The 25383-nt window shown below is 45.5% G+C and overlaps 1 protein-coding gene across 10 annotated transcripts in view; it reads left to right on the top strand.

Annotated features, from left to right (window-relative positions):
* brd9 (bromodomain containing 9) overlaps positions 1–25383 on the top strand; it is a 73179-nt gene that overhangs the window by 25760 nt on the left and 22036 nt on the right. For all 10 annotated transcript variants that reach the window (XM_038796801.1, XM_038796807.1, XM_038796799.1 and 7 more), the window contains 6 exons: positions 5765–5897; positions 6753–6828; positions 11666–11770; positions 12436–12568; positions 13366–13477; positions 20418–20477. In XM_038796801.1, the coding sequence (XP_038652729.1) occupies positions 5765–5897; positions 6753–6828; positions 11666–11770; positions 12436–12568; positions 13366–13477; positions 20418–20477 (619 nt within the window). The remainder of the gene's footprint in view (positions 1–5764; positions 5898–6752; positions 6829–11665; positions 11771–12435; positions 12569–13365; positions 13478–20417; positions 20478–25383) is intronic.

Genomic DNA, 25383 nt, shown 5'->3' with positions numbered 1-25383 from the left:
CGCTAGCATAGATTTTTAAATAAATTTAAAACCCCCATCGTGGATATCCGCGGCTCGGTTGCAACGCGGGTGGCTGTCTTGGACCCCAACACCCGCGTTATAAAGGGGGACTATATATGGATTTCAGTAAGGCGTTTGATAAAGTTCCCCACGGTAGGCTATTGCAGAAAATAAGGAAGTATGGGATTGAAGGTGATTTAGCGGTTTGGATCAGTAATTGGCTAGCTGAAAGAAGACAGAGGGTGGTGGTTGATGGCAAATGTTCATCCTGGAGTTCAGTTACTAGTGGTGTACCGCAAGGATCTGTTTTGGGGCCACTGCTGTTTGTCATTTTTATAAATGACCTGGAAGAGGGTGTAGAAGGATGGGTTAGTAAATTTGTAGATGACACGAAGGTCGGTGGAGTTGTGGATAGTGCTGAAGAATGTTATAGGATACAGAGGGACATAGATAAGCTGCAGAGCTGGGCTGAGAGGTGGCAAATGGAGTTTAATGCGGAAAAGTGTGAGGTGGTTCACTTTGGAAGGAGTAACAGGAATGCAGAGTACTGGGCTAATGGCAAGATTCTTGGTAGTGTAGATGAACAGAGAGATCTCGGCATCCAGGTACATAAATCCCTGAAAGTTGTCACCCAGGTTAATAGGGCTGTTAAGAAGGCATATGGTGTGCTAGCCTTTATCAGCAGGGGGATTGAGTTTCGGAGCCACAAGGTCATGCTGCAGCTGTATATAACTCTGGTGCGGCCGCACCTGGAGTACTGCGTGCAGTTCTGGTCACCACATTATAGGAAGGATGTGGAAGCTTTGGAAAAGGTTCAGAGGAGATTTACTAGGATGTTGCCTGGTATGGAGGGAAGGTCTTATGAGGAAAGGCTCAGGGACTTGAAGTTGTTTTCCTTAGAGAGGAGAAGGCTGAGAGGTGACTTAATAGAGACATATAAGATAGTCAGAGGGTTAGATAGGGTGGACAGTGAGAGTCTTTTTCCTCGGATGGTGATGACCAACACGAGGGGACATAGCTTTAAATTGAGGGGTAGTAGATATAGGACAGATGTCAGAGGCAGTTTCTTTACTCGGAGAGTAGTAGGGGTGTGGAACGCCCTGCCTGCAACAGTAGTAGACTCGCCAACTTTAAGAGCATTTAAGTGATCACTGGATAGACATATGGATGAAAATGGAATAGTGTAGGTCAGATAGGCTTCAGATGGTTTCACAGGTCGGCGCAACATCGAGGGCCGAAGGGCCCGTACTGCGCTGTAATGTTCTATGTTCCCCAACATTGAATGGGATTTGTGTAGTGTTGGAGGCGTAGATGGAGCAGAGTTTGTAAGGAGCATCCAGGAGAGTTTTTTAGAGCAGTATGTAAATAGTCCAACTCGGGAAGGGGCCATACTGGACCTGGTATTGGGGAATTGTCCCGGCCAGGGGTTGATGTTTCAGTCAGTGATTACTTTGGGAATAGTGATCACAATTCCGTAAGTTTTAGAATACTCATGGACAAGGACAAGAGTGGTCCGAAAGGAAGAGTGCTAAATTGGGGAAAGGCAGAGTATAACAAAATTCGGCAGGAGCTAGGGAATGTGGATTTGAAATGTGGAAGTCTTTTAAGGAACGTTTGATTAGAGTGCAGGACAGACATGTTCCTGTGAAAATGAAAGATAGAAATGGCAAGATTAGGGAACCATGGATGACGGGTGAAATTGTGAGACTAGCTAAGATGAAAAAGGAAGCATACATAGGATCGAGGCAACTCAAAACTGATGAAGCCTTGGAGGAATATCGGGAAAGTAGGACGAAACTCAAACGCGCAATAAAGAGGGCTAAAAGGGGTCATGAAATATCTTTGGCTGACAGGGTTAAGGAAAATCCCAAAGCCTTTTATTCGTATGTAAGGAGCAAGAGGGTAACGAGAGAAAGGATTGGCCCACTTAAAGACAAAAAAGGGAATTTATGCGTGGACTCAGAGGAAATGGGTGAGATTCTTAATGAGTACTTTGCATCGGTATTCACAAAGGAGAGGGATGTTGAGGCTAGGGATGGATGTTTAAATACTCTCGGTCAAGTTGTCATACGGAAGGGGGAAGTTTTGGGTATTCTAAAAGACATTAAGGTGGACAAGTCCCCAGGACCAGATGGGATCTATCCCAGGTTACTGAGGGAAGCGAGGGTCGAAATAGCTTGGGCAGCACGGTAGCATGGTGGTTAGCATAAATGCTTCACAGCTCCAGGGTCCCAGGTTCGATTCCCTGCTGGGTCACTGTCTGTGCGGAGTCTGCACGTCCTCCCCGTGTGTGCGTGGGTTTCCTTCGGGTGCTCCGGTTTCCTCCCACAGTCCAAAGATGTGCGGGTTAGGTGGATTGGCCATGCTAAATTGCCCGTAGTGTCCTAAAAAGTAAGGTTGGGGGGGGGGGGGGTTGTTGGGTCACGGGTATAGGGTGGATACGTGGGTTTGAGTAGGGTGATCATGGCTCGGCACAACATCGAGGGCCGAAGGGCCTGTTCTGTGCTGTACTGTTCTATGTTCTATGTTAACAGATATCTTTGCAGCATCCTTGAGCACGGGTGAGGTCCCGGAGGACTGGAGAATTGCTAATGTTGTCCCTTTGTTTAAGAAGGGTAGCAGGGATAATCCAGGGAATTATAGACCTGTGAGCTTGACGTCAGTGGTAGGCAAACTGTTGGAGAAGATACTGAAGGATAGGATCTATTCACATCTGGAAGAAAATAGACTTATCAGTGATAGGCAGCATGGTTTTGTGCAGGGAAGATCATGTCTTACAAACCTAATAGAATTCTTTGAGGAAGTGACAAAGTTAATTGATGAGGGAAGGGCTGTAGATGTCGTATACATGGACTTTAGTAAGGCGTTTGATAAGGTTTCCCATGGCAGGTTGATGGAAAAAGTGAAGTCTTATGGGGTTCAGGGTGTACTAGCTAGATGGATAAAGAACTGGCTGGGCAACAGGAGACAGAGAGTAGTGGTGGAAGGGAGTGTCTCAAAATGGAGACGGGTGACTAGTGGTGTTCCACAGAGTTCTGTGCTCGGACCACTGTTGTTTGTGATCTACATAAATGACCTGGAGGAAGGTATAGGTAGTCTGATTAGCAAGTTTGCAGATGATACTAAGATTGGTGGAGTTGCAGATAGCGAGGAGGACTGTCAGAAAATACAACAAAATATAGATAGATTGGAGAGTTGGGCAGAGAAATGGCAGATGGAGTTCAATCCAGGCAAATGCGAGGTGATGCATTTTGGGAGATCAAATTCAAGAGCGGACTATAAAGTCAATGGAAGGGTCTTGGGGAAAATTGATGTGCGTAGAGATCTGGGAGTTCAGGTCCATTGTACCCTGAAGGTGGCAACGCAGGTTGATAGAGTGGTCAAGAAGGCATACAGCATGCTTGCCTTCATCGGACTAGGTATTGAGTACAAGACTTGGCAGGTCATGTTACAGTTGTATAGGACTTTGGTTCGGCCACATTTGGAATACTGCATGCAGTTCTGGTCGCCACATTACCAGAAGGATGTGGATGCCTTGGAGAGGGTGCAGATGAGGTTCACCAGGATGTTGCCTGGTATGGAGGGTGCTAGCTATGAAGAAAGGTTGAATAGATTAGGATTGTTTTCGTTGGAAAGATGGAGGTTGAGGGGGGACCTGATTGAGGTCTACAAAATTATGAGAGGTATGGACAGGGTGGACAGCAACAAGCTTTTCCCAAGAGTGGGTGTGTCAGTTACAAGGGGTCATGATTTCAAGGTGAGAGGGGGAAAGTTTAAGGGAGATGTGCGTGGAAAGTTTTTTACGCAGAGGGTGGTGGGTGCCTGGAACGCTCTACCAGCGGAGGTGGTAGAGGCGGGCACGATAGCATCATTTAAGTTGCGTCTAGACAGGTATATGAATGGGCGGGAACAGAGGGAAGTAGACCTTGGAAAATAGGAGACAGGTTTAGATAAAGGATCTGGATCGGTGCAGGCTGGGAGGGCCAAAGGGCCTGTTCCTGTGCTGTAATTTTCTTTGTTCTTTATTCCAGCAGCAACCCGGTACCACCCCCCAGCTAGGCTCCCCCTAGCTGCATTGCTCCCTCCATTGCACTCCCGCAAGTCAGCTGACCACAGCCACTCCCGCCACTCCTCCGACCCCTCCCAGCGTGGGGCTTCCCCTCCTCCCCAGTGTCCGCCAGCAGGCTTTCCTCCTCCCCTACCGCTCTCAAGCAGGAAAAAGCCCGCGCTTCCCAGCTCCGGCCCCGCCCCCTTCAACCCTCGGCGTGGGAAAAAGCCTACGCTTTCCGCCTGCCCGACCCCACCTCCTCTAAAGCAGCTCCCTTTACCGGTCCGGTCCCCTCGCGGGGCCCCATCCCCACCCCCTCACACCATCAGCCCCCCCACCCTGTAGGTCTGCCCCCCTCCTCGAGCCCATCCAATAAACCCAAGCAGAAACCAGTGCCCCACCCGCCCTAAAAACAACAAAGAACCAACATTAAACAGAGAACCCCCCCTCAAAATATAACACAGTTACATGCAGACCCCGGTACCCAACCCTCAGTTTGAGTCCAATTTCTCAGCCTGCACAAAGGCCCACGCCTCCTCCGGGGACTCAAAGTAAAAATGTTGGTCCTTGGAGGTGACCCACAAATGCGCCGGCTGCAGCATGCCGAACTTCACTCCTTTCCTGTGTAGCACCGCCTTCGTCCGATTGTACCCGGCCCTCTTCTTTGCCACCTCCGCACTCCAGTCCTGGTAGATCCGTACCACCGCGTTCTCCCACCTGCTGCTCCGCTCCTTCTTGGCCCACCTGAGGACACACTCCCGGTCAGCAAACCGGTGGAACCGCACCAGCACCGCCCGTGGCGGCTCATTCGGCTTGGGTCTTCTTGCCAATATTCTGTGGGCCCCTTCCAGCTCCAGGGGCCCCTGAAATGACCCAGCTCCCATCAGCAAATTTAGCATGATGACCACATAGGGCCCCATGTCTGACCCCTCCAGCCCTTCCGGCAGGCCCAGGATCCGCAGATCTTTCCACCTCGACCGGTTCTCCATCTCCTCGAACCTCTCCTGCCATTTTTTATGGAGCGCCTCGTGCATCTCCACCTTCACCGCGAGGCCTAAGGTCTCGTCCTCTCTTTCGGAGGCCTTTTGTCGGATCTCTCGGATCGCCACCCCCTGGGCCGTCAGGGTCTCCAGCAGCTTGTCAATTGAAGCCTTCAACAGCTCCAGCAGCTCCGCTTTAAACTCCCTGAAACAGCGCTGGAGAGTCTCCTGCTGCTCCTGCGCTCCATGCCTCCTGGTCTCCGCCCGCCGCCATCTTGTGTTTCTTCCCTCGCTTCTGCTTTGGCGCTGCAACCACTTTTTTACTCGCCCCACTCCTGGTCCAGGCCATATACTGCTGGGGAAATGTTGCTGACTCCTTCCCACGTCGAGAAATGTCGAAAAAGTACCGCTGGGGGCCCTAAAAAGAGCCCAAAGGTCCGTTCCTGGCGGGAGCTGCCGAACGTGCGGCTTAGCTCCGCATAGCCGCAACCAGAAGTCCTGACTGAACTAAGTTAACTTGTCAATGACTGCATACTCCACCTGACCGCCATGCTTTATGCAATTGAGTTCACATTTTGAGATCCTGTAACAAAGTTACCTTGGTTCTGCCATTATCGGCTAGATTGGAGATGTGTATGCAATGTTCTTAGAATTGCATAACGTGGGTGCATCCAATTTACTACAGTGCTCACTTCCTGCCATCCAGCTTTACGCAAATAATTTCTTCTCTTTCCAGTTACTTGTATGAGCCAGAAGGCAACGCGTGCAGCTCGACAGACAGTACAGCTGAGGAACATGTCCTGGCCCTCGTGGAACATGCGGCAGATGAAGCTCGTGATAGAATTAGCAGAAATGCTGCCAACAGTAAGGTATATCAGTGTGACCACTAAATAAAGAATTTAACGTGCCTGTATTAAATATTAGCTCGCCTGTGACTTAACTGGAAATGTACAGCAATAAGTCCTATTCGGCCGATTGCATTTTTATGGCCTTTGACTTGAGCGTTTATGTTGTAACATTATTGAACTATACATTGCAGAAGGAAGCCATTTGCCCTGTAACTCCTGTTAAATTCTTAAAACGGCTAACCTTGGTCCCATTCCCCTGCCCTTTCCCTAAGTTTCTCTTTCCAATCACTTCTAAAAACCGCAATGAATTTTGCTTCTCTATTAAGTATTCCATTCTTGAGAATCCTCTAAATGAAAATGATTCTAGACTCTTGCTTTGTTCTTTTGGTGAACTTATTTTTCTGCCCTCTAATAGCTATCGCGCTGACCAGTGAAGATCACCTCTCCTAATTTACCATGATGAACCTTTATTTGGTGTTATCTGAAATTGCCATCGGTGGACATAGCACATCTGTTAGTTGCTTGCATTGTAGGTGTGAATTACCAATGGCTCTTGACATAGAAATACACAAGATACTAGAGTTATCTAGATGTGTATCATTGCAGTGTCTTTAAACATCATGGTTTTGAATAGACAAGGCTGTTCATTTTTTAAAAAACATTGCTTGACCTATCCATGGCATGTATTAAACAATTGATTTAGATGGAGTAACTATATTAAAGGACTTGGATACCCTAAATTTAGAGTAACATCTAAGCAAAAAACTGAATTCTATAATGGATGGGTATTTTTTCACCTGATTTACTACTTATTCTTTCTGTAACTGGAAACTGTAAATTTGATCCAGCACACATTTTAACTATATTTTGTTGCAGATTGGCTATCTCAGAAAGGAGGGCGAAGGTCCTCTGCTCTTTGCTGTTGTAAACCAGTCTGACCCAGAAACGGAAGGCAAGTTGGCTTTAATGTTGAATTCTTTTAAAAATGTTCCAGGGGTGAAATTTGTTCCGAGCAGGATCTGTGCACTATCTCAGAATATAAGGTAGCACATTGACAAATGCTCCCACAACATGCCTGATTTCCTTTTCAAACTAAATTATTGACTAAATTTCCCAACAAACTGGAGGAGCAGCACTTCCTCTTCCAATTAGGCATGTTACAGCCTTCCGGACTTAACATTGAGTTCAACAACTTCAGATTGTGAACTCTCTCCTCCACTTTCATCCCATTCTTATTTCTATCTATTTATTTTCATTTTTTCCATTGATCTGTTTTTCCCTCACATTGTTGCCCCCATCCGACTTGGGCCATCTATTCCTAGTTGCCCGTTGCTCACCTTTGTTCTGCCATTCACACATTCTAATCTCTTTATGTGCCACTACTAGCACTCTTCTAATAATAATAATTGTTATTGGTGTCACAAATAGGTTTATATTAACACTACAATGAAGTTACTTACAATGAAGTTACTGTGAAAATCCCGTAGTCGCCACACTCTGTTGCCTATTCAGGTACATTGAGGGAGAATTCAGAATGTCCAGTTCACCTAACAAGCATGTCTTTCAGGACTTGTGGGAGGAAACCAGAGCACCTGGAGGAACCCCACGCAGATACGGGAAGAACGTGCAGACTCCACACAGACAGTGACCCAAGCCGGGAGTCAAACCCGAGTCCTGGCACTGTGAAGCAACAGTACTAACCATTGTGCTGCCCTTGGCCTTAATCAACCCTATTTACATTACTTTTGTCTTTCTGTCCACAGCAGTCTCTTTTTGTCACTCTCCACCTATCTGCCACTGTGGCCTATGCCTCATCCTAGTTTCTCTGATTCAGTAATGCCAATATTTACACAGAAAATACTGGACAATCACAGCAGGTCATGCAGCATCTGTGGATGTACAGCACCTATCGCTGGCCCCCTATCCAACCCCACCACTCCATGTCCCCCACAACAGTATAAATCTGACTGTATTTCCTCTTCTCTCTAGCTTTGACAAAGAGTCATCCAGACTTGAAACGTTAGCTCCCCTTTCTCTCCACAGATGCTGTATGGCCTGTTGTGATTGTCCAGTATTTTCTGTGTAAATATTGGCATTACTGAATCAGATAAACTAGGATGAGGAATAGGCCATTCGGTCTTTCGAGCCTGCTCTGCCATTCAGGACGGCAGAGTGGTTAGCCCTGCTGCCACTCAGAGCCAGGAACCCATGTTCGAATCTGGGTGACTGTCTTTCTGGAGTATGAATATTCACCCCGTGCCTGTGTGGGTTTCCTTCAGGTGTTCCGGTTTCATCCACAGTCCAAAGATGTGCAAGTTAGGTGGATTAGTCTTGCTAAATTGCCCCTTAGTGTCCAAACGTTAGGTGGATTAAAAGGATAGGGCTGGCAATTGGGCCTAGGTGTGAGTGCTCTTTCGGAGCGTTGGTACAAACCCGATGGGCCGAATGACCTCCTTCTGTCGTGTAGACATTCTGTGATTCTAAGATGAAGGCTGATCCTCTATCTCAATGCCATTTTCCCGTTTTCTCCCCATATCCCCATTAAAATCTTATCTATCTCTTTCTTGAATACATTAAGTGACTTGGCCTCCACAGATCCCTGTGGTAGAGAATTGCGCAGATTCACTACACTTTGAGCAAATAAATCTTTCCTCTTGGCAGTCCTAAGTGGTCCATCCCATATCCTGAGATTGTGTCCCCTGATTCTACATTCCCCAACCAGGGAAAACTGTATCAGCCTAGTGAATATCCACTTCACTCTCTCTATGGCAACTATATCCTTTTCGTTGGTAGGGAGACTAAAACTGCATGCAATACTCCAGGTGTGGTCTCACCCAGGCCCTCTAAAACATTCCTATTTCTGAACTCAAATCCTCTTGCAATAAAGGCCAACATACCAGTTGCGTTCCTAATTGCTTGCTGCACCTGCCTTTCCACCTTCATTGACTGGTGTACAAGGACATCCAGATCCCTTTATACATCCACACGTCCCAAAAAATGATCATTTTAATAATACTCTTCTCCCACGTCATATTGCATCTGCCATCACCTTCAAAACCTCCTTGCATCCTACTCACAGCTCACAATTCCACCCGTAGAATTCATAGAATCCCTACAGTGAAGAAGGAGGCCATTCAGTCCATCAAGTCTGCATAGACCCTCTGAAAGAGCACCGCACCGAGCCACACTCCACTGCCCTATCCCCGTAACCCCACCTAACCTATACATCTTTGGACTATGGGAGGAAACCATAGAACCCAGAGGAAATCCATGCAGACATGTGGAGAATGCAAACGCCACAGTCACCCAAGGTCAGAATCAAATCCAGGTCCCTGGTGTGCTGTGAGGCAGCAGTGCTAACCACTGCCGCCCAGTTTTGTGTCATCAGCAAACTTGGAAATGTTATTTGGTTCCCTCATCCACGTCAATCAGTGAGTTTGAGTTGAAGTGGGGTTTGTGGTTTTCATTCATTCACTAACTACATCGTCCTCCTAATTCATGAATCATACAGCAAAAGACAGACTTTCCTAAGAATAGCAGTATTATTTCCAACAAAATGAGTGAGTGGAAAGTAGTTACATAATATAAATTGTGTATGTAAAATCAATCCTTGCCACTTTTGGTTGTACATGAATAACCCAACTATCCATTCTGACTGAGACTCGTATCATTATAGGAAGCCTTTTCTCCCCACTGACATCAAGTGGACACAATGTAAAACAGGCTGCTAATTTTGATTGTTGGTGTTATTGGCACAGAACGATTTCAATCCCTATCTTCATGTAATTTCCAGCAGTGAATATAATAGAATTTCATCGATCTGTTGACCTGGTTTGATTGTGCAACAAATATGAAGTATTGATCATCGATCGGGCATCTCATGGGAATGGAGATACTATATCAGTGTGAAATGAGGAAGAATAAATGGGTCATTTTCATGGCAGCAAGGTGTAACCATACAATGCTGTAACAGTGGAATACTCTGGCTGCAGATACGGGGCACAGCACTTCCGGTCGGGTGTCCACGAATGCGCACGGCAGCGGCCGCACCATGTGACAGGGTGGACTCGGACAGTAGAGCAGCAGCAAAAATTTAGCCCCACCGAGATCGCGTGCGCTCGCGGGTCCTTGATGCCCAATTGCTCCCCTGGCTGTCCATGAGGTCCTTCCCCCGCCCCCACCAGGGCGGTCATGCACTGAGTCTGCAACGCCACCCAACGTTCCCGACCGCTGATGGGCGGTCAGGCCTCCTGTACTGTAGGGGTTCTATGTTGAGAGACTATCTTCCCTGGCTAGAGAGTCTAGAACTAGGGGTCATTGTTTCAGGATAAGGAATCAACCATTTAGAACTGCGATGAGGAGGAACCTCTGTACCTTGAGGGCTCTAAACATGGAATTCCTGTTGCAGAGAACTACGGACACTTAATCTGTACATGCTCAAAACTGGACATCAATATATTTTGGACATTAACTGTATCAAGCAATAAAGGGATCGTCTCCTCATTAAATTTGATAATGTTTCATTACACGCTATGCTTTCGTGCAGGGCATGTTAAAGATACAAGATTGTTGCATCCAGTCAGATGCTCAGTAAAATTCCAGACGTGAGACATTACTGCCAATTGGCAAAATTCCAACTTTGGAATAATGGAATTCTGCCCGCATAACTTTTTTCCAACCGCCGCCTCCAAGCTGAGAGCCTGCAAAATCTCTGCCTTTCAGGAGGCCAGGAGCAGGCTTGGGGAATTGGCCGCTCTGTCCACAGAGATTGGACTGCAGCGCTGCTGGTGGCCACTTGATGGAGCCGCAGGGTTCAACAAGCTTGAAAGTGGGTAGAGCAAAGGAGTTCGGGTTCAAAAGACCCAGAGTGGTCGGGAGAGGAGCAGCAGAGTCAGAGTTTGGAAGTACCTGGGAAGCAGTGGAGCTGAGGATCAGAAAGGATGTATATATGCAGATATGTCAAAACTAGAAATTTTACAAGTTAGTGAGCTAGATTGTGCACTTTGCACAATTTGTCAAGTTAAGAGAGTGAGATGTTTAAACTTGGGCACCTGAAGGGAAAGTGTGAAGGTTGATACCTTCTGATCTCCAGCAAAAAAATGACAAGAATTCTTCATTACATTTTGTTTTAAAGCTCACGTGAGATGTTGCACTTTAAGTAGCTTTAAAATGCAATGTTGGAGTTCTTGTTTGTTGCAAACAAAACTGAAAACATTATTCTTTCTTAAACAATGTCACAAAGCATATTGTGAATCATGCTTGAAGTTATTGTGAACAGTGTTATTCATTAACTGAAGTTTATTATTCATTCATTGTTCACGGGATGTGACTGATGCTGGCAGGGCCAACATTTATTGCCCATCCCAGATTTCCCTTGAGAAGGTGTTGGTGAGCTGCCCTGAACCGCTACAGTTCATGTGGTGCAGGTACACCCACGTGCTGTTCGGGAGTGAGTTCCAGGACTTTGACCCAGTGCCAGTGAAGGAACGGTGATGTAGTTTCGAGTCAGAATGACGTGTGGTTTAGAGGGAAACTTACAGGTGGTGGTGTTCCCATGCATCTGTAGCCCTTGTCCTTCTAGGAGGTAGAGATCACGGATTTGCCAGCACAGTAAAAATGCTACTTCAGGTAGCCTTAGTGGAAATCAATGTAGAGTTTATGTGGACCCAGGTTGTTTACGGTAAATATATTTTGTCAGGCGAAACTCTAAAATAGATGTGACAGATCTCTTTCTTGCAGTCTTGTATCAGATTTGAATATATATTTAGACTTCTGTGTTGGCATTGCAGAGGAGGAGGTTCACCAAGTCGATCTGAGTTCCCTGACAACTAAACTCCAACCAGGTATCAATACTATGGGATTCAAAGATGATCGAAGAAACAAAGCTTTATCGGGTAAGGTTTGCTCTATTTCTCCAGCCCAAATTTTGTTTTTGAGTAGGAACCTAATGTTGCTTGCGCCTTTCGAAAACTTGTTTCAATTTGACTTTCACAGTTCAAGCCCTGTTTCAATACATACAGCATCAGTCTTCATATCCAGTCGGTCTGGAAATATTGCAGCCTGTGTCAATTTTCATTATTTTTCAGTAACCTTCAGTATTGTGTTGAAGCACTTAGCACGTTTTTGCAATTTAACAAAATGTTCATGTGCAAATTTGTGTCTTTGTATCTTTCACAATAGACCACACTATATTGTGAATATACACTATTCACTTCATTCTTTCCTTTCTTATCCCACCAGTGATTTATATTAAACACCAAATCATCCCCTTGAGGACAAGAGGGGAGAACATTGAGAATTGGAAGGAAAAGCTACAAAAAATTTTTTTTGGGGGGGGTTGGAAATTATCTCTTGTGTTTGCTACATATTATATTTTAAGAGGTTTGATTGGAAAAATACTTTGGACTATTTTTTTTGAACCTGGAAGAAACAAAATCAGAGTATTATGTAAATTGGGTATGACTTGATGTGTCAGCCCCAAAGGCCATTTTTCTCTTGTTTAAAACAAAAATTAGGTTGGATGTAAAAGCATTTAGAACTCTTTCTTTACTCATTACAGTTACTTACCTGAACTGTGTGTACACAGCACAGTCCATAGAAAACAATACCATCTTCCCCAACCTTACCCCAGAGGAGACGGAGCTCTTGTATTCCACGTATGGAGAAGAGACTGGGGTGCAGTGTGCCTTAAGGTAAACGTATTTATTAATTTATACTCCAGAGAAAGCCTTTGCTCTTCTTATTGAAGGGAGAGCAGTCATTATATACAGTGGTTTTGATTTTTTAAAGTTTTTTTTTGAATTTGTGTGCAAGTATATAATGGTACCGTGCTGCTGACCATTAGATGTCTGCATTGTAATCTTGAGCAGTGGAGAACCATCTTGATGGTTGGCACGTTATCTTAACTAATTTCACGTGCAGCACAAAGTCATTATGAAAACAAATGGCTGCTAAGTTATTTGACGGGAGCAACTTTAACTTCATTTGTGCAGAACTGAGTTCTTTTTTAAAGTGATTTTTCCCAGCTTGGGAAGATGCATTTTTCAAAGGACTTTTAAATGCTAATAGAACAGGATGAAATAAAACCAATATTTTGATTGGGCAGTATTGCTGCCAAACTGCTACCTGCAGTTCAGACCGAAATCACCTGACAGTGTAGAGGTGTAGAAAATGGTCACCAGATGGCAGCAGACCATTATACAAGCAGAGCTCATAATCTTTAACTGGAAACATTTGGATATAAATGTGCCAGTAATGATTAATTCATTTTCCCCTGCTCCAAAACAGATTATGTGGAAAATCTATTTTTACAATTGCTTGTTAGATTTTGCAATGTTAACTCGTCATCTCTAAGGTCCAAAATCAACTAGCAGCAATAAACATTTTGCTGTATAGTTGTAACTTTTTTGTTTGATTTTGCAAGAAATATTTTGAAAACGCAGAGCCCAAAACTTGGCAGTGTATTTTTTTAATGCATGTTTCTCTGCAGCTTGCAAGAGTTTGTTAAAGACTGTGGAAACTCTACAAAGAAAATGGTTGATGACTTGTTGAATCAGATCACAGCAGGGGAACATTCCAAAGCTGTCTATCATCTATCACAGGTGAGAACTTCTTTTTGCAAGACTGGAATAAACAGTAAGAAGTCTTATAACACCAGGTTAAAGTCCAACAGGTTTGTTTCAAACACGAGCTTTCGGAGCACGGCTCCTTCTTCAGGTGAATGGAAAGGCTTGTTCCAGAAATGTTTATATAGACACAGTCAGAGATGCCCCGGAATGCGAGCACCTGCAGGCAATCAAATCATCAAAGATGCAGAGAGAGAGGTAACTCCAGGTTAAAGAGGTGTGAATTGTCCCAAGCCAGTTCAGTCGGTAGGCCTCTGCAAGTCCAGGCTTGTTGGTGGGGGCCGAATGTAATGCGACATGAATCCCAGATCCCGGTTGAGTCCGCATTCATGCGTGCGGAACTTAGCTATAAGTTTTTGCTCAGCAATTTTGCGTTGTCGCGTCTCCTGAAGGCCTCCTTGTAGAATGCTGACCCGGAGATCAGAGGCTGAATGTCCTTGACTGCTGAAGTGTTCCCCAACTGGAAGGGAACAGTCCTGCCTGTTGATAGTCGCACGATGCCCGTTTATTCGTTGTCGCAGTGTCTGCATGGTCTCGCCAATGTACCACGCTTCGGGACATCCTTTCCTGCAGCGTATGAGGTAGACTACATTGGTCGAGTCGCACGAGTATGCGCCGCGTACCTGGTGGGTGGTGTTTCCACGTGTAATGGTGGTGTCCATGTCGATGATCTGGCATGTCTTGCAGAGATTACCCTGGCAGGGTTTTGTGGTGTTGTGGTTGCTGTTCTGAAGGCTGGGTAATTTGCTGCAAACAATGGTTTGTTTGAGGTTGCGCGGTTGAAGGCCAGTAGTGGGGGTGTGGGGATGACCTTGGCAAGATGTCCATCCTCGCTGATGATGTGTTGGAGGCTGCGAAGAAGATGTCGTAGTGTCCATGTCGATGATCTGGCATGTCTTGCAGAGATTACCCTGGCAGGGTTTTGTGGTGTTGTGGTTGCTGTTCTGAAGGCTGGGTAATTTGCTGCAAACAATGGTTTGTTTGAGGTTGCGCGGTTGTTTGAAGGCCAGTAGTGGGGGTGTGGGGATGACCTTGGCAAGGTGTCCATCCTCGCTGATGATGTGTTGGAGGCTGCGAAGAAGATGTCGTAGTTTCTCCGCCCCAGGAAAGTACTGGGCGACGAAGGGTACTCTGTCAGTGGTGTCCCGTGTTTGTCTTCTGAGGAGGTCGGTGCGGTCTTTTGCTGTGGCGCGGTGGAACTGTCGATCAATGAGTCGAGCGCCATATCCCGTTCGTACGAGGGCATCTTTCAGCATCTGTAGGTGTCTGTTGCGCTCCTCCTTGTCTGAGCAGATCCTGTGTATACGGAGGGCTTGTCCATAGGGGATGGCTTCTTTAATGTGTTTCGGGTGAAAGCTGGAGAAGTGGAGCATCGTGAGATTATCTGTGGGCTTGCGGTAAAGCGAGGTGCTGAGGTGACCGTCCTTGATGGAGACGAGTGTGTCCAAGAATGGAACTGAATTTGGAGAATAGTCCATGGTGAGTTTGATGGTGGGATGGAACTTATTGATGTCATCGTGTAGTCGTTTCAGTGATGTCTCGCCGTGGGTCCAAAGGAAAAAAAATGTCATCGATGTATCTGGTGTATAGCATCGGTTGAAAGTCCTGTGTGGTGAGGAAGTCCTGTTCAACTTGTGCATGAAGATGTTGGCATATTGAGGTGCAAATTTGGTCCCCATGGCTGTTCCGTGCGTCTGGATGAAGAATTTGTTGTCGAAGGTGAAGACGTTGTGGTCTAGAATGAAACGGATGAGTTGCAGAATTGCGTCTGGAGATTGGCAGTTGTCGGTGTTGAGGACTGAGGCTGTTGCAGCAATGCCGTCGTCATGGGGGATGCTGGTGTATTGTGACGAGGAATGTTCCTGGTTCAACTGGTTCATGGGTGCTGAGTTTCTGTAGGAAGTCCGTCGTGTCGCGACAGAAGCTGGGTGTACCTTGTACGATGGGTTTCAAGATGCCCTCGATGTGGCCAGAGAGGTTCTCACACAGGGTCCCACAGTGCCTCTGCTTTTAATGGGGATGCCTAAAGGGAGGACTGGAGAATGGAGTCGGGGGGGGGGGGGTTGCTGGAAATTCTCGGGTCAGGCAGCATCTGTGGGTAGAAAAACAAGAGTTAACGCTTCAGGTTGTTGACCTTTCAACTCTTGGGAATCAGGAGCATTGAAGGAGGATGTACAAAAGCGTATGCTGTTGATTTAATATGACATCAGGAGATCTACAGTTCTAACACTCTCAGGGTAATTTCAAACTCGACAAACTGTAGAGTCTTTCCTGTTTCCTATGTTCCATTTGTTTTTTAAAAAATGTTTATTTAAAAAAACTCATAATAAGCACAACCATGCTGAGCAATTAACCAAGTTGCACAATAAAAGAATGAGACAAACCAGCAAAAGCACATATTAACTTAACCCCAAAACGCACGATGTACAGCGATTAGCACTGCAGCCTACGGCACTGAGGACCCAGGTTCGAATCCCGACTCTGGTGCACTGTCTATGTGGAGTTTGCACATTCTCAGGGGCTGGTTTAGCTCACTCAGCTAAATCGCTGGCTTTTAAAGCAGACCAAGCAGGCCAGTAGCACGGTTCGATTCCCGTACCAGCCTCCCCGGACAGGCGCCGGAATGTGGCGACTAGGGGCTTTTCACAGTAACTTAATTGAAGCCTACTCGTGACAATAAGCGATTTTCATTTCATTTTCATTTCTCCCCGTGTCTGCGTGGGTTTCACTCCCACATCCCAAAGATGTGTAGATTAGGTGGGTTGGCCACGCTTAATTGCCCCTTAATTGGAAAAAAATAATTGGGTACCCTAAAATGTAATGTAAAAAAACTTAGCCGCAAAAAACTAAACTAAACCCCCTAACAGCTGACAGTAACTAGTTCCTTAAAAAAGGAATTGAATGGCTGCCATCTTGGGTAGAACCCGTTTACCGACCGTCTCATGGTGTACTTAACCTTCTCCAAATATCAGAGAGGCCACCCAACCAAGCTGAGGCACTGGGCGGAGTGGGAGACCTCCACCCAAGCAGACCTCGTCTCCGGGCTATCAACAAGGCGAAGGTGAGGATGTCTGCTTTCACCCCGGGCGAGTCTGATACCTCAAAAATGGCCACCAGCGGGCATGGATCCAAATCAACATTGGTATTTCCGACGGGTGTTTAAGAAAGAGGCCCAAAAGCTTACCAACTTGGGATAAGACCAGAATATATAAGTGTGGTTAGCTGGTCCCAAGAGCAACACTCACACTTGTCCTCCACCCCAGAGAAATATCCACTCCTGCTCACTTTAAAGTGCGCCCTGTTGAGACTTAGGCAGGTACATGAGGACGTGGAGTTGACCCTGTGAAGAGCCTCACTCCGTACCTCATCATCCAGAATGGGACCCAACTTGCCCTACCATTTCACCCTCGCCTCACTCAATGGAGCTGACTCCGCTGAGAGGATATGGTCATATATGCCCAAAATAGTCCCCCGGCCAAAGACACAATTCTCTTCAACAGGGAAGAAGAGGGTGGTGCCAAGGGAAAAGAGGGAAATGCCTTGCGCAAAAAAAAATTGCGTATCTGAAAAGACTGGAACCAGGCAGTTGGATTTTCTCTGTCAGCTCCCTTAAATCTGTCGAACTTCCCCTCCACAAACAAATCTCCAAATCCTTCCCCTCCCATGACTTAAACATTGAGTCCAAACCCGCTAGCAGACAAGGGTGGTTATTGCAGATGGGAGCTCCCGAAAACTGGGAACAGAGCTTAAAATGCTGCCTGAACTGCTTCCAGATTCTCAGGGTGGACACCACCACTGGTTCCCGGAAAATTTACTAGAAAGAAAAGCAATAATATAGTTACAGTTGCACCAGGCTAGAAACCATGCAGGAGCTTGCATCTATTTGTCTCCATATGTAAGCAGGATCACTGAGCTACATCAATAACTTCTGAAACAAAAACAGAAAATGCTAGAGAATCTCAGCAGGTCTGACAGCATATGTGGAGTGGAAAGGGAGCTAATGTTCGAGTCTGGATGACTCTCTTTGTCAAAGCTAAAGAGAACTGGAAATGGGGTCAGATTTATACTGTTATTGGGGGGGGGCGTGGAGCGGTGGGGTTGGATTAAGGGGCCAGCGATAGGTGGAGATAGACAAAGATGTTGAGGGCAGAAGACAAAAGGAATGTAAATGGATGTGATTAAGGCTAAGAAGGGTGCTGATAGTGGCAGATAAAGAGATTAAAATGTGTGAATGTCAGAACAAAGTTGAGCAGTGCGTAAAGGGCAACTAGGAACAGTGGGCCCAAGTGGAGTGGTTGGAAGGGGGGGCGGGGAAATAATTATGAGGAAAAATCAGATCAATGAAAGAAATGAAAATAAATATAAATACAAATAAATTGATAGAAATAAAAATGGGGTGAAAGTGGAGGAGGGAGTTCACATCCGGAAGGTTGTAATGTGCCTAATCGGAAGATGAGATGCTGTTCCTCCAGTTTGCGCTGAACTTCACTGAAACATTGCAGCAGGCCAAAGACGGACATGTGGACGTGAGAACAGGATCGTGAATTGAAATGGCAAGCGACAAGAAGGTCTGCGTCCTGCTTGAGGATGGACCAGAGGTGCTCTGCAAAACTGTCACCCAGTTTGCATTTAGTCTCCAATGGAGAGTAGACCCACTGGGAGCAGTGAATACAATAGACCAGATTGAAGGAGGTGCACGTGAAGCACTGCCTCACTTGAAAAGGGCCTGAGATGGTGAGCAGAGAGGAGGTAAAGGAGTAGGTGTTACACCTCTGCATGGGAAAGTGCCATGAGAAGAGGGTGAGGTGATGGATGAGTGGACCAGAGTATCCAGGAGTGAACGGTCCCTGCAAAATGCTGATGGGGAGTGAGGGAAAGATGTGTTTGGTGGTGGGAGGATCTCACTGAAATTGAGAGGCCTAGACAGATTGGATGTGAAGTTGGTTCCACTAGTAGGAGAGACTAGAACCTGAGGCACAGCCTCAGACTGAAGGAACGTTTAAAACTTGAGATGAGGAGGAATTCCTTCAGTCAGCGGGTGGTGAATCTGTGGAACCCATTGCTGCAGAAGGCTGTGGAGGTCAAGTCACTGAGTGTCTTATGGTCTTAGAATAAAAAAATAATTTTGTTTAGACGACACAAACCTGGTGATGGTAGTCAATTTAACTCAATCAAAGCTGCAAGGTATTAAAATAAAATTTAATTTCACCCTTGTTGTGACTCCGGATCAAGCGAGGCTGGAATTCACCGTGCCCCAGCCCAGGGTGCCATGACAAAAGAAACCTGACCATTTATGTGCGAGTTAAATTAGGTAACACTCTTGCCTCTGAGTGACAAGGTTCCACATTTGAATGTCACTCCAGGACTTGAGCCTAAAAATCAAGACTGGTATTCTAGGACAGCACTGAAGGAATTGCTGCATTATTAGAGGTGCTGTTCTTTGGATGAGATGTTAAATCGAGGCCCCATCTGTTCTCTCAGGCAGATGTCATGGAACTATTTTTAAAAAGAGTATGGAGTTACCCCCAGTGTACCTGCCAATATTTATCCCTCAATCGGCAACAGCAAAAACAGATCATTGTATCATTGTCATGATGCTGTTTTGCTGTGTCCAAATTGGCTGCCGGCATTCCAACATTGCAACAATCACTGCATTTCAAAACTACTGTATGGCTGTTGAAGCACTTTGTGACAATGGGCGGAATTCTCCGCAACGGCCGACGCCGTCGTGTTACCCAGAGTGTTTCACGACGGCATCGGAGGCTGCTCCTCATCCCATACTCTCTCTCTCTCTCTCTCTCTCTCTTCCCCCCCCCCCCCCCCCCCGGGGGGGGGGCTAGGAGCGGCATTTCGTCAAACTCGGCCGCCGGTGGCGCGCCGAGAATGACGCGGCCGGCAGCGGCTAATGACGTCAGCTGCGCATGCGCAGGTTGGCCGGCTCCAACCCGCGTATGCGCGGTTGCCGTCTTCCCCTCCGCTGCCCCGCAAGACGTGGCGGCTTCATCTTGCGGGTTGGCGGAGGGGAAAGAGTGCGCCTCTTGGAGACGCCGGCCCGACGATCGGTGGGCACCGATCGCGGGCCAGTCCCCTCCCGAGCACGGCCGTGGTGCTCAATGTCTCTCCGCCCCCCACAGGCCCCAAACTCACCTATTGCGCGCTGTTCACGCCGGCAGCGACCAGGTGTGGTTGCCACCGGTGTGAACAGGTCGGGAACGACAGGCCGCTCGGCCCATCCGGGCCGGAGAATCGCGGGTCGCTGTGAAAAACGGCAACCTGCGATTCTCCGAGCACGCCATTTTGGGGGGGGGAGAATTGTGGGGGGGGGGGGAGAATCGCGGGGGGGGTGCCAGAGCGACCCTCCCGCGATTCTCCCACCCGGCCTGGGGAGCGGAGAATCGCGCCCAATGTTTATGAAAATTAGCATGTAAATACAAATTTTTCTGATCACGTATAAGTAATCTGTTTCAACTTGATGGTAATCTAATACCCGTTTCACAATGAAGTCTCGATGATTCCAAGTGAAAATAAATGATCTGCCAGTTGTCCTCAATGACCATATCTGCTTCTTTAAAAAATGCAAAATGACATGAAAATTGTTCCTACCTTCTCAATATATTTCAAAAATAGTGTACTGCTATGCTGGCTTGAAAAGATCACATATTCGATACAAACTAATGAATTTGAAACGTCTTTATCCAGAGGGAGCTTAGGATGTCAAATTTGCTACCATATGGAGTAGTTGGGACCAATGACATTGATATACTTAAGGGGAATCCAGATGGGTGCCTGTGGGAGAAAGGGAGCGAGACAGATGCTGAGTAGGGTGACAGGACTTGTGTAGAGCATAAACTGTGCCAAATGTTTCTGTGCTTTATGTTGTATGGCATGATTTTACAACATTAAATTTTTCTTTCAGAAAAGAAATATCGATCAAAAAGCAAGTAAAGATATCAATATGAGTCTTGATGAAGTGCAGGTGAGTCTATCAAGCTAACATTATTGTGGTAGAGTAAAATTTAATCCAAACCATAACTATTAGATGTAAATAATGCACAGTTAAACAAAGGTCCAAGATGCTTAAAGTGAAATTATGCAGGCCTGAGTTCGGGGTAGAATTGTCCGCGTGCAGTGATCATCCCTACTAGTGTTTACATTTGCCTGCAGTACCGGCTGATCATGTCTGCAGCTTGAGTGCAAGGATATGACAGTTAATTGGAATATTGTCCTGTCAACTTGGACCTGGGTTTGAATGAAATCCATATAGTACAAGGACATTTTCTTCTCTCAGCTTCTTAAATTGATTCAACTGGCTTGTCCTTGGTCTAGTTTCCAAAATATTTGTGTAGAATGCAACATTGCCTCTAATATGGTGCAAATTCATTCACACTCAGGCTGTAGCTGTACTCCATTTGGGATACTGTATGTTGGTGCAACAAGGACTACTATTTTGAGGTTGAGATTAAGTCGAAATGTGGAATAGACGGAGGTTATGGTGCTGGATTAGACACCAACAGCTGACTCCACTCCTGAAATACAGGGTTGATACTTGGTGCCTTCTAAAGCTAAGCAGTTGTTGGGCATCTAGAAACTGACAATAATTGGAGCATTGCATATGTCCCATGGGTGAGTTTAACATGAATGAAAAGAAATGATTACCTTGGGTTGTGAACATTGTCTTCGGAGCTTAAGAAAAGACACCAAGAACCTTTTTTTTTCCATTCCATTTTCATGTTGGCCGACAAGAAATAATAGGACCATATGATTTCAGTTCGAAAGTTAAAGAACGTTATTCCAGAGATTGCCCTAAACACTTTTGCCAGCTGACGTGCCCTATTCTGTTGATATCTGATTTAACAATATCTGTCTTGGGCATGTTACTTTGACCAATGTAGAATTATTGCAGTCACTGGCATGAGTAAAATCAGAATCATATGTCATTTCAGTATTTCTATATTAAAATACTTATTCTGGGGTGGGTAAGAAGAATAACTGCTTTCAGAGGCTTTCATATCACTGATCAAAAGTCCTAAGGCGTGATGGTGTGTCCGAGGTCAGATCTTTGGCCTCTTCTCCAAATAGAAGAGCGAAGGTAGTCTGAAACAACCTGGGAAGAAATTCCCTGCCTAGCGCCAGCTATTTTCAGAAAGATGTACTTAACCTACTATTGGGGATAATATGATGTGCTTTATTTTCTATATTAGTAGGAACATTATGAAATTTACAATGTAAGCATTGCATTATATATTAATTTGCTGTAAGGATTACTGTAGCAGATATCACAGCATAGAATAGTTAGGCAGATGTTGAATGATGTGTCTCATGGCCAGTGGTCTAGGATGTTTTATCCTCTTGGTGGTTGAGAAAGGCATTTCCAAATCCTTTACCTCCTGATACAACCACAGCAAGCAAGACCCCAACGTGAAGTCTGACTCAATGATCATAGACCTCTTTTTAATTACGAAAACAAGGAAGAAGAGCTACTAACCCCAGTACTAGCCCATAGAACTTCAGTAACACCTTTTAGAATTATAAAAATTAAAAGAAAACTGAAGCACACTGTAAGGTTACTTCTCCCCCCCCCCCCCCCCCACCCCCGGCAACCTGCTTGGTCAAAAGTGCGTAAGTAAACTACCTTCTTGGCAACAACCTCCTTATAGATTTTCAACCATAAAAATCTAGTAATAATCATCTTTAATATTGTCACAAGTAGGCTTACATTAACACTGCCATTAAGTTATTGTGAAAAGCCCCTAGTCGCCACACTCCGGCGCCTGTTCGGGTACACTGAGGGAGAATTCAGAATGTCCAATTTACCTAATATCACGTCTTTCGGGACTTGTGGGTGGAAACTGGAGCACCCAGAGGAAACCTACGCAGACACGGAGAGAACATGCAGGCTTCGCACAGACAGTGACCCAAGCCGGGAATCGAACCTGGGACCCTGGCGCTGTAAAACAACTGTGCTACATTGTTTTACCCTGCTGCCCAAGTCAAGGAATTATTGTCATTTTATTAAAGGTATACCGCACGACTTCTCAAACATTTCCTCTTAGATTTTGAATTTCAAAAGGAGGTATAGAAGACAAACTGTTTTTCGAAACGAAGACACTTCTGGTTTAAGATTGGGTGGCCACCTCCAATTTAAAACTTGCAGCTCTGCAGCAGTGCACAAACAAACAGCTGGTCTTTAAAGCTTCTCTACCCCTCTCACACAGCCACTCCAGCTGAGTTAAACATCCATCCTTATAATTTTCCCCTTTTCATCTCTGGTTACATTGTCCTCAAACATCGCTTTGACCATAACCTCCAAATATAAAAATCTTTCATGTTTTCTATTTTGCTCTTATTTTTGGGTCAATAAAATTTAATACATTTCCACCCATTTACTCATGAAACTTTAAATGTTCCTCGTCACTTCTGAACTCCCTTCTGAAATTCAGCAACTGAAAAAAACAAGTTACCCACTTATCTCGCAAAGCATATCTTAGATCCAACCTCTTTCCTTGCAACCTCTGGTTACAAGTGCATCAACCTAACACCTTTTAACCATGTACGTCTGAGCCCTCACAGGCGATCTGTCTCTAGTAACCTATAACCTGTTTAATTAAACCTGGATACACATACACTGCTTTATTTATCTATACAATATCAACATAATCCCCCCCCCCCCCCCAAAAAAAAGCACAGCCCCTCATCACACTCCCTGAATTAGTCTGGGGCATTTTTCTGCTTTTTGTTTTGCCTCAACGAGAGGTTGTAGAATTACTGGCATGTGGGGTCGTTGGGGTCATGATGTTCAATTTGCACCATGATGGAACAGTGGTTAGCACTGCTATCTCACAGTGCCAGAGACCCAGGTTCTGTGTGGAGTTTGCACATTCTCCCCATGTCTGTGCAGGTTTCCTCCCACAGTCCAAAGGTGTGCAGGTTATGTGGATTGGCCATTCTAGATTCTTTTGTTCTGCGGTTAGGTGGGGATGCAGGGACAGAGCGAAGGGGTGGGCCTTGGTAGGGTGCTCTTTCAGAGGGTCAGTGTAAACTCTGATTCAAAATTACAAACGTGCACCACTGTTTAAAAAAGGAGGTAGGCAGAAAGAGGGCAATTATAGGCCAGTTAGCTTAACTTCGGTAGTAGGGAAGATGCTGGAATCTATCATCAAGGAAAAAATAGCGAGGCATCTGGATGGAAATTGTCCCATTGGGCAGACGTAGCATGGGTTCATAAAGGGCAGGTTGTGCCTAACTAATTTAGTGGAATTTTTTGAGGACATTGCCAGCGCGGTAGTTAACAGGGAGCCAATGGATTTTGCATATCTGGATTTCCAGAAATCTTTTGACAAGGTGCCACACAAAAGGTTGCTGCATAAGATAAAGATGCATGGCATTAAGGGTAAAGTAGTAGCATGGATAGAGGATTGGTTAATTAATATAAAGCAAAGAGTGGGGATTAATGGGTGTTTCTCTGGTTGGCAATCAGTAGCTAGTGGTGTCCCTCAGGGATCAATGTTAGGCCCACAATTGTTCACAATTTACATAGATGATTCGGAGTTGGGGACCAAGGGCAGTGTGTCCAAGTTTGCAGACAACACTAAGATGGGTGATGAAGCAAAAAGTGCAGAGGATACTGGAAGTCTGCAGAGGGATTTGGATAGGTTAAATGGATTGGATTGGCTAGGGTCTAGCAGATGGAATACAATGTTGACAAATGTGAGGTTATCCATTTTGGTAGGAATAACTGCAAAAGGGTTATTATTTAAATGATAAAATATTAAAACACGCTGCTGTGCAGAGAGACCTGGATGTGCTAGTGCATGAGTCGCAAAAAGTTGCTTTACAGGTGCAACAGGGGATTAAGAAGGCAAATGGAGTTTTGTCCTTCATTTCAGAGGGATAGAGTTTATGACTAGGGAGGTTATGCTGCAATTGTATAAGGTGTTAGTGAGGCCACATCTGGAGTATTGTGTTCCGTTTTGGTCTCCTTACCTGAGAAAGGACGTACTGGCACTGGAGGGTGTGCAGAGGAGATTCACTAGGTTAATCCCAGAGCTGAAGGGGTTGGATTACGAGGAGAGGTTGAGTAGACTGGGACTGTACTCGTTGGAATTTAGAAGGATGCGGGGGATCTTATAGAAACATATAAAATTATGAAGGGAATAGATAGGATAGATGCGGGCAGGTTGTTTCCACTGGCAGGTGAAATAGAACTAGGGGGCGTAGCCTCAAATTAAGGGGAAGTAGATTTAGGACTGAGTTTAGGAGGAACTTCTTCACCCAAAGGGTTGTGAATCTATGGGATTCCTTGCCCACTGAAGCAGTTGAGGCTCCTTCATTAAACGTTTTTAAGATAGAGATAGATAGTTTTTTTTTGAAGAATAAAGGGATTAAGGGTTATGGTTTTCAGGCCGGAAAGTGGAGCTGAGTCCACAAAAGATCAGCCATGATCTCATTGAATGGCGGAGCAGGCTCGAGGGGCCAGATGACCTACTCCTGCTCCTAGTTCTTATGTTCTTATGATGGGCTGAATGGCCTGCTGCACTATTGGGATCCTATGATTGAATTCTATGATGACAGTATATAGAAAATGGTTATAGCATAGAAGAACGCTGTTTGGCCCATTACGTCTGAGCCAGCTCTTTGCAAGAACAGCTCAGGTAATGTACTTTCCCTGCAGCTGTGCAAGTTATTTGTTTTCAGATGCTCATCAAATTCCCTATTGAGATCCAGAATTTAACCTGTACCATAACACACTTGGGAGTGTATTTCAAATCTTACAAATGATTGCTATATTTTTTTTTAAAAACCTTCGGCCGCATTTTGCCATTGCTTCTTTTGCCAATCACTTTAAATAGGTGTTCTCCTGGTTCTTTACCCTGCCACAACAG

Source organism: Scyliorhinus canicula, chromosome 5 (genome assembly GCF_902713615.1).
Source record: "Scyliorhinus canicula chromosome 5, sScyCan1.1, whole genome shotgun sequence".
NCBI lineage: Eukaryota > Metazoa > Chordata > Chondrichthyes > Carcharhiniformes > Scyliorhinidae > Scyliorhinus > Scyliorhinus canicula.
Note: the sequence above shows the minus strand (reverse complement) of the source record. Positions and strands in the feature narration are given on the sequence as shown.